Source organism: Nasonia vitripennis, assembly GCF_009193385.2.
Source record: "Nasonia vitripennis strain AsymCx chromosome 2 unlocalized genomic scaffold, Nvit_psr_1.1 chr2_random0006, whole genome shotgun sequence".
NCBI classification, from domain to species: domain Eukaryota; kingdom Metazoa; phylum Arthropoda; class Insecta; order Hymenoptera; family Pteromalidae; genus Nasonia; species Nasonia vitripennis.
This window is the reverse complement of record NW_022279613.1, coordinates 43287-52734: the sequence shown is the minus strand read 5'-3', so window position 1 is coordinate 52734 and position 9448 is coordinate 43287. Positions and strand designations below refer to the sequence as shown.

Here is a 9448-nt window from a genome sequence, read left to right as displayed (position 1 = left end):
TTGATCAGAACCAGGCGAGGACACATATAACCTGTCTAACCTAGTTTGGCGTCAAAGTATTTCTGCCCAAAACCATAAATATTAATCATTTTGAACAAAATAAAATAAAATCCCAGGGTTTAGGTTAAAACACATCTATTTTGCACAAAAAAACCCAATAAATATTAATAATAATTGTCAAAAAGCGACAATTGACCCTCAGACGCGACAAATTTATAACAAAGTCAGCATATAGCAAGCTGATTATCACCTATAATTTACAGGAAAAGTATTAACAAGCAACAGAGGGAGTGTGTGATTAATAATATTTGCAAAAATTACATAATTATTGTTAATGGTACCAAAAACTTTAAGTATAGAAGCACGGCTCTAAATAAAATACGGTTTTAGAACAAGGTTTGGACTATTAAAAATAAATTTAACATTCGATTATTCAACACAAACAACATTAGAAACACGAACAATAACTTATTAATAGCTAAGTGATAGAAGCACGGTTCAGAATACATGAAAGACGCTTGTCGCACAAATTTCTACTTTTAAATTCTCCAAGTCTATTGAATAAAAACCCCAAGTACACGACTGAGTTATTAATCACACACGCGACAATTATTTTTAATTAAAAAAAAAAAAAAAAATAGAGGAAAGTAGTAAAAATATCTGCTTACACAAAACACACCCATGACGTCATGCAGACTCAGCACTGTCCTCCTTGATCTTGAGGATGTTTGTAAAAAAATTCAAGCTGCTGCTGACTGCCACGAAAGCTGAAAAGAAAGACAAAACAATTTTACACAAAGCAACAGTTCTCGGGTTGTTTGCAAGAAATTTAATATTTATTTAATAAAAAAAAACTTATCTGAGTCAGCTGATAGAGTTGCAGCTGCGACATTGGGAACAATCCTGGGCCCGATCTTTGACCTTTGCAGGAACACCGTGATAGCACGCACACGCACTTTTGATTGAACGATACGAGATGACACGCACGGTTCACCTTTTGCAAAACAATTAGCAATTTGAAGGCGAAAAGTACACGCGACGCAACACGAGGCAACAGCTGACGCAAATGGACTCGACTAGGGAGTTTGACTGTAGCGAGAAGTTAGGCGCGGAGCGGTGCCACACCCAAGCTAGTGACTATAGACTCGAGAGCGGGCGGACGCCATTTTGAGAGCGGCGGAGCGCACGCGAATATTTGAATTCGATTATTGGACTTCGAGACTTTTCAAGAGAATTATTGTAAATTAAAGTAAATTCAGTAATTAAACAATTAAACTATTGCTACTGTATTTAGACCGGATTAACGAAAACAAGGGCGTGTCCATTGGAATTAAATTATTTCCTTACGACTTTGAAATATTACGTGACAGTTTGAGACCATTCAGAAACAATAGTTTTTTTGCATAATAGGGCTTTTACATAAATATAAATAATCTTTACGGTTAAGACTATTATTCAAACATTATATGTTAATAATTATAGGCGAATTAATTTCGAAAACACTATTTAGAGGAAATTCATTTACATAATCGATAACAACAAATAGTCATCTATTATTTTTAAATAAATTAATTAATTTTGAATTATACAAAATAATTAGCATAATTAAATTTTCTTTTCGGGAATTTTTGCGAAGAAAATAAATCACGTAAATATTTTAATTGAATTTACAAAACCGGACCATCACTCTTAATTTAAATTTGACTTAAATTTTGACAGAGGACACGACGCAAATTTTCTTTTTCCCATTAAAAAAATGCACGATTTGACGACTCTCGTTGGATAAGCCTTTAGTTTAGACATATACCCGTGAACACTTAATATTAATTTAGTATTAATATTTTATTATAATATTTTATTGACTACTGGTTTTATTATTAATCATTATCATCATTTATTATTATTTATCGAACCCCACAATAATTAAACGAAAATTAACTATCAAAAATCCCACAATTTCGTTTACGTTACCCCTTAATATACTTCAATATATTATCTATACCCACATCATAAAATTTTAATTACAATAATAATAATAACAAATGATAAATATAATATTGGGATTGTGAGAAGAGGAAATAAGGCTTTAATAAAATAGTGGCACGGAATTACGGACTCTCTATAAAGCAAGAACGTTTTAGAAGCATTTAGAGAACTATCTAGAGGATTATTTAGAATTTTCTACGACAATTAAGAGGCAGTAAATCTATTCAAAATGACAGACGAGACCGGCAATAGGACCGGTGAAAACACAGGAGCAGACTTGGCTACCACCATGGCCAATAGCTTCATGCTTATGAGTTGCGTAAGCGGCATACCAAGCTTTGACGGGAAACATACCAAGTTAAGAGACTACATACAAGATTTGAAGAATGCAAATGAACTTGTAACTGAGGCAATACGACCACAATTTATGCGAAATGGGCTACAGAGAATAACCGGAGCAGCGAAGAAGAGTCTCAACAACAAAACCATAACAACAGTAGAAGACTTAATTAAACATTTAAAGCAGAGATTTGGTCCAGGCAGGGACTTTAGTTATTATAACACACGTATCCAGACGGTCAAGATGAGGCAAAGAGACACTGTAGGAGATTTTTATGACGAATTGAACGTTTTACTGAGCAGTGCCAGGAATGCATTGAAAGAAGAAAAGGGAAGTGACAACCTTGACGCGATGATGGAACCATTGGAGATGCTGGCAGTCGATATATACATAAGGGGACTACCAGCTAATTTATCGGAAAGAGTGGACTTATTCAAACCAATGAATCTATGAGAAGCATACGAAGAGGCTGTGCGACTAGAAACACGCATGGAAGCCAGGATCATACCGGACTCCAGGCCACGAGTGAATCGAAGTTATTATAATACAGAAAGAAGGGATAGTTATAATAATGGATACCGCAATGAAGGTGGCGGATATAATAATAGAGGCGAATATAACAATGAAGAATACAGAAATCAAGATAGATATGACAACAGAAATCGCAGACATGACGATTTTATAGGATATATGCCTGAAGAAGAAGAATGTGCAGGATATGTCGAGGAGGAAGAAGATTATGCAAGATACGACAACGAAGATGAAGACTACGTAGGCTACGTCAATGAGCCTGAACAACGCCAACGGGAATTCCAAGATAACCATAGGAGGAACAATTATAACCGGAATAACTACAACCAAAATGGTTATCAAGGTTATCAGAGAGGAAATGGTAGTGGCAACAATTACAATAGAGGAGGATACCAGAGGGGGTATAACAACAGCAACAGACAAGGAGGGAGTAATTGGCCGTCGTGGAATAGAAACTATGGTCAAAGAAGCCAAAGGAAAATTTTTAATCACGAAAATGGACGTCGTGAAAATTATCAACCTAGTGATCCGGATAGACGAGAGAATTACAATAATTATCCCAATAACTGGAGAAACGGCAATGCAAGAAACTGTCAACAACACGAAAACGAACGAGAGAATTTAAACTCTCAAAGGGCTCGTCATGGAGAAAGAATGACGAGCCAGGAACAGAACCAACAACCTATCCAGAAACCACAGCAGAATGTGGACTACCAGAAATATCAACAACAAACACAGGGTTACAATCAAGGCAGGCAGAACCCAAATCAGAGCAGCCAGAACAACTAGGTGCAGCAAAAGGCACCAGTTATGGCGATAATGACAAGGGAACAGGAACTTCCAATATATGGACAGCCGACTGCAAGGGACCTGAAGAGTTTAATTGGGAAAATGATGAACCAACAGCAATAAAAGTACACATATCACAAGGAACCACGAAACCTTGGTTAACATTCATGATAGACAATGGAGCAAGTGTAAATTTAATCAAATTAAGTTTTATACACGATGACATGCCAATAAATATGAAAGATGTGAGGAATCTCGGAGGAATAACCACGGGAACAGTACCGACTCTAGAAGCAGTTTATTTGCTTATCAGAAATAAACCAGTGAAATTCCACATAGTGACAGACGATTTTCCGACACCACACGATGGACTATTAGGAAGAAATTATTTAAAGAAGGAAGAGGCTGTCATTTCTTATTTTAACAACGCTCTAATGTTAGGCGGAGACGTGATGCACCCAATGCCATTTCTGGGACAAGAAAAAGAATACAGAGAGAAGAGAAAAAGGGCACATAATTCTTACAAAACCAGCAACGTGCTACAAGTCGAAGACAAGAAAGACGATAAAGAAGCACCTGTAACAGATGTATCCAAAAATGAGAAGACACCTGCAAAAACGAAACATGTTTTAAAGGCCAGAACTCGGCAAGTTGTAAGAATCAATCTAATCAGAAGTGAATTAAAAGAAGGATACATACCCATAATCGATGTAGGGAATGAAAATATATTTTTGGGAGAAGGAGTAGTAATTAACGACAACAACACCTGCAAAATGATGGCGATTAATACGAGTGAAGAAGACGTCATGATGGAGGTCGATGCCAAAGAATTAATACCATTTGACACGAAGCCAAATTTTCTAGAAGAAACAGACAGCGAATTTAATGGTGAAGTTATAGTGGACAGAATTAAGAGGCTAGAGAAGGTGAAAGAATCAATTAGAAGAAGTCACTTGAATCAAGAAGAACTAAAAATAGTGGACCGTATAATAGAAGATTATTTAGATAGATTTTTATTACCAGGAGACAAGTTACCGTGTACAGATATGATCCAGCACCACATAGATTTAGAGGACGACATACTTATAAACACGAAACAATATAGGCATCCTCCGAAACATAAGCAAGTCGTCAGAGAGAGAGTGTGGAGAAGAAATTGCGAGATAAAATTATTAGAGAATCGAATTCACCATGCAACTCGCCAATATGGATAGTACCGAAGAAGCCTGACAGCCATGGAAACCCAAGATGGAGGATGGTAATTGACTTTCGCGAAATCAATAAAAAGACAATCAGAGACGCCTACCCTCTGCCTAACATTGCCGACATCATGGACCAATTAAGTGGAGCAACATACTTTTCGATTTTCGACCTTGCAAGTGGATTCCAGCAGATACCAATGGCACCAGAAGACTGTTACAAGACAGCATTCACAACCCTCAACGGACATTATGAGTATACACGTTTACCAGAAGGTCTGAAGAACGCAACAGCGACATTTCAACGCTTAATGGAAAAGGCACTTAGAGGTTTGCAAAACATAGAGATGTTAGTGTATTTAGATGATATTATGGTCTACAGCAAGGACTTGCAAGAACACGAACAGCGAATTAGGCATATGATGAATAGACTAAGGCTCGCCAAATTGGTACTGCAGCCAGATAAAATTGAATTTTTTAGACGAGAAGTAGAATTCCTAGGACACATAATAAGTTCCAGAGGAATTGAACCAAATCCGGAAAAGGTGGAAGCAATAACAAAGTTACCCACACCAAAGACAGCAAAGAATGTAAGAACGCTACTAGGAATGTTTGGATACTACAGGAAGTACATTAAGGACTTTGCGAAGATAGCTAAGCCACTAAATGACCTGCTCAAGAAAAACGTAAAATTTGAATGGACAGAAGATTGCGAGAAAAGCTACCAGATACTGAAAGATTGCCTTGTAAGAGAACCCATATTACAATTCCCAGACTTCAACAAGGAGTTCACACTGACCACTGATGCGTCAGATTACGCAATAGGAGCAGTATTAAGCCAAGAAAAGGACGGCTTTGATCACCCAGTACAATATTTGTCTAGAGCGCTCAACAAAGCCGAGAGTAATTATTCAACCACGGAGAAAGAATGCCTCGCAGTACTTTACGCCTTGCACCAGTTTAGACCTTATTTATTGTGCAGAAAATTTACACTAGTTAGTGACCACGAACCACTAAACTGGATGCACAGCAGAAAAGACCCAGTCCAAAGACTCATGAGGTGGATGTTTAGATTCACCGGGTACGAGTACACTTTTAAGTATAAACCAGGAAAGCTGAATAAAAACGCAGATGCACTATCACGGAATCCACCAGAAATGACTGAAGAAGAGATCAACAAAAATCTACCTAGTATCAAAATAATGGTAATAGAAGAAAAACAAAGTAAATAAGAAAAGACGGCAGCAAGTGTAGCAAAACCAGCCAAGGGAATTGTGCAACCACGCACCAGGATACAATCAACAGGCGACATAGCAAATAAACCTAGAGGAAGAGAAAGACTCATAGGAGCCAAAAACAATAAAGAGGCACCAAAGTTAGAGCATAGCGTGATAGCTCAAAGAACTAGAGCAAGACGCGCACAAGTACAGAGTCCAGTGGTACAGTACATCAAACAAGGAGCAATACCCAAAGTAACCAAACCCGTTGCATCAAGAAAAGCCACAAAACCAGGAAAACCAGTGACAGCTAAACCCACAGCTGAAACATTGACTGAAGCGTCAACAGCAGAAACTAGCTCCATTCAGCTGAAGGAAATCCCAGAAAGTTCAACCGATGCAGACTCCGATACATCGATGACAGTCAACCCATCTAGACGATCGTGGTTATCTTCGACAACCAACGAAGACACCGACTCAGAGAAGCCACCGATACCAGACCCAAGGTATAGTGGACTACGACAAGAAGACACAGAGACGACGGAAGAAGAAACAGAAGATGACGAAGTATTTTCTTTAGAAGGATACCAAGATAAAACTATAAGCAACATTGCAATAGAGGTCAGCGCAATAGAAGGATCCAACACAGAAGAAAGTTCCGAAGACGAATCAATTAAGAACCTATCAGTAAAGACGACTCTAACTAGGGAAGAGGTAGAAGAAGCAAGCAGAAAATTTGAAGAGAGTATGAAAAGATATGAAATGGATAAAGACACCAATACCACAGAATCAGGGACAGAAATTGCGATACAGCTACAGATACCCTCACACTTTTCAGATGATGATGAAGTAGCAGATGAAGTACGTGAAGCAATCTACACATCCGACCCACGGTTTCAAACAGAAGAAGAAATAGATAATGTATGGAGAAAAAGCGTGCAAGAGCACACCACAAAATAAGACGAAAGCACGCAGGAAATTAGGAGTATTAAGTGAAATAGAAGCAGAAGATGGATCAATAATAGACATAAGATTTTCAAAACCGCCTGAAATAACAATGTCTTTTCTCCTGCCTACACCACCAGACCTAGAGCTACTAAACAAAGACTACACTCCAACAGAAAATGATCATGAATCGGAAGATGCCCCAACACACATAACATTCAAGAAGATTCCCCAGAACATAATCACCGTAAGAGAATGCATCACGCACAAAAGAGATAACATTGTTCACTTTCTATCGGCAGACTGCGACAACACTTGGCCAGTAACCAGATTATTAGTAGAAATCGGAGCCATAGACTTAACGAAAATCAAGAGTAAAAAGCCAAAGATAGGCAAAATCCTAGTCACGCCATTCAAAAAACATCACATATTCACAGTAATAATAAAAGACAAATGCTTCAACGTAATAAAAATAGAAAATTTAAACAAGGGACTTCGGAATCTAAAAGAAACACTCATCAATAAAAAAATTACAAGTTTCCGAATAGCGAGAAAAGGAGACATATTAGACCAATTAGAATCACCAATAATTTTAGACGTACTCTACAAATATTTTCACGGAAGCAGAATAAGAGTGACAATGTGTTATGGGAAAGCACAAGTACCAGCTGAAAAACACAAAAAGGAAATAATTAGCCATCTTCACGGCAGTCTAACAGGAGGACACAAGGGAATCAATCAAACTTACCAGAAAATAAGAGAACGATATTATTGGCCAGGAATGAGGAACGACGTTTAAGACTACATTCGAAGATGTGCAGAATGTCAAGAGCAGAAAATAGAGATATTCAAAACTAGAGAGCCGATGATAATAACCGATACACCGATAGAGGCTTTTGACAAAGTATCGATCGACACAGTAGGAAAACTTAAGATGACCCCGAGAGGAAATTGACATCTATTGACAATGCAATGCAACCTAACCAAATATTTAATAGCCATACCCATAAAAAATCTCAACGCCACAACAATAGCAGATGCATTGGCAAAGTATCTCATTTGTCAATTTGGGGGTCCGAGAGCCATACTCTCCGACAGAGGAACCAGTTTTCTGTCAAAAATAGTGGAATCATTATTGAAATTGTCTAAATAAACCATCACTGGAAAGAAGCCACGCCCCACTTATAGAGTTCATTAGAATATACTCCGAAAGGTATGACGATTGGGACCATTTAACACCATTTGCAACATTCACTTACAACACTAGTGTACACGCAGCAACTAATTTCACCCCTTTTGAACTCATTTACGGGCGAATAGCGCATTTCCCTTTGAGAATACCATCCGACGAAAAACTAAAAACCTACAATTTTTACATGCGCGACCTAGTATTAAGGTTAGAAGAAATGAAAATTTTAGCAGGCGAAACTCAAATAGCGAATAAAATTAAAACAAAGAACAGGTATGACGAGAAAGTCAGAGCCTTTAAGGGTAGAGTAGGCGGATACGCGAGACTAATAAATGAACCCCGTGTAAGCAAATTTGATGCATATAAGAATAAACCATTGAGAATAATCGAATTCTTAGGTAGGAAAAATGTCCTTCTAGAGTACCCGAATGGAAAGCGCATACGAAAACATATAGATAAATTGAAAGCCGTAGAGGATACGTCCGATAACTCTTTCAACTAATCGATAACCATGTTACAGGATGAAAATTTTAGAAATAATAATAATAATATTTAATCTACTCAACGTGAGGAGATGCGAACCCATGTACCAGATAGAACCCCTAAACCCCAATCCCGGAATATACTTCGAGAAGCTGGACGTGATCAGGATCAAAAAGGCGACGTGGAAGCTCAACATCTACATTGATGTCGAGGACTTCATTCAGACGCACAATGCAACGGACTCGTACAAAGAAATATTCGAGATCTGCAAGAAAGTAATGGAAGAAAGAAAATGCAGACACACCCTAGACATTGATCTACTGCAAATAAAAGAACAAGAATTAGCAAAGACCCATGAAAAGATAAAAGAGACAATAACAAGTCTAGAACACACACAGTACCCCACAGCACGAATTCCAAGGAGCATCAGGACAAAGAGACTAGTACCACTAGGCATAATTGGAAGTATAAGTAGCAGTTTGTTCGGACTCGTGACTAACGACGAAGTGGACAACATAAATAAAAATATAGACCAGCTCTTCCAGGACCAAAGCAAAATGGTTCATTTACTAGACGAGAATTCCCACATAATCTCAGCAAAATTTGAGGAATTATACAACATAACCAGCAACCACCAGAAAGTGTTGCAAGGATTCGAAAAAGAATTAACAAGACGATCAAAACAATATTACGAGAAAAAGATCAAATGAAGTACCAAGTTGAAGTAGTAATATACGTTAAACGACTAGAATCGACATTGGACCATGTG

At 37.8% G+C, this 9448-nt stretch overlaps 1 protein-coding gene across 1 annotated transcript; it reads left to right on the top strand.

Moving 5' to 3' along the window:
- The first annotated feature begins 2815 nt into the window (after nucleotides 1-2815).
- LOC116416466 (GATA zinc finger domain-containing protein 14-like) lies at nucleotides 2816-3646 on the top strand. The gene has a single exon (XM_031925162.1). The coding sequence runs from the start codon at nucleotides 2816-2818 to the stop codon at nucleotides 3644-3646; it is 831 nt and encodes a 276-aa protein (XP_031781022.1).
- Nucleotides 3647-9448: the final 5802 nt, after the last annotated feature.

Coding starts and splice junctions, on each gene's coding strand:
- LOC116416466 (XM_031925162.1), top strand. CDS start 2,816: ATGGAAGCCAGGATCATACCGGACTCCAGGCCACGAGTGAATCGAAGT.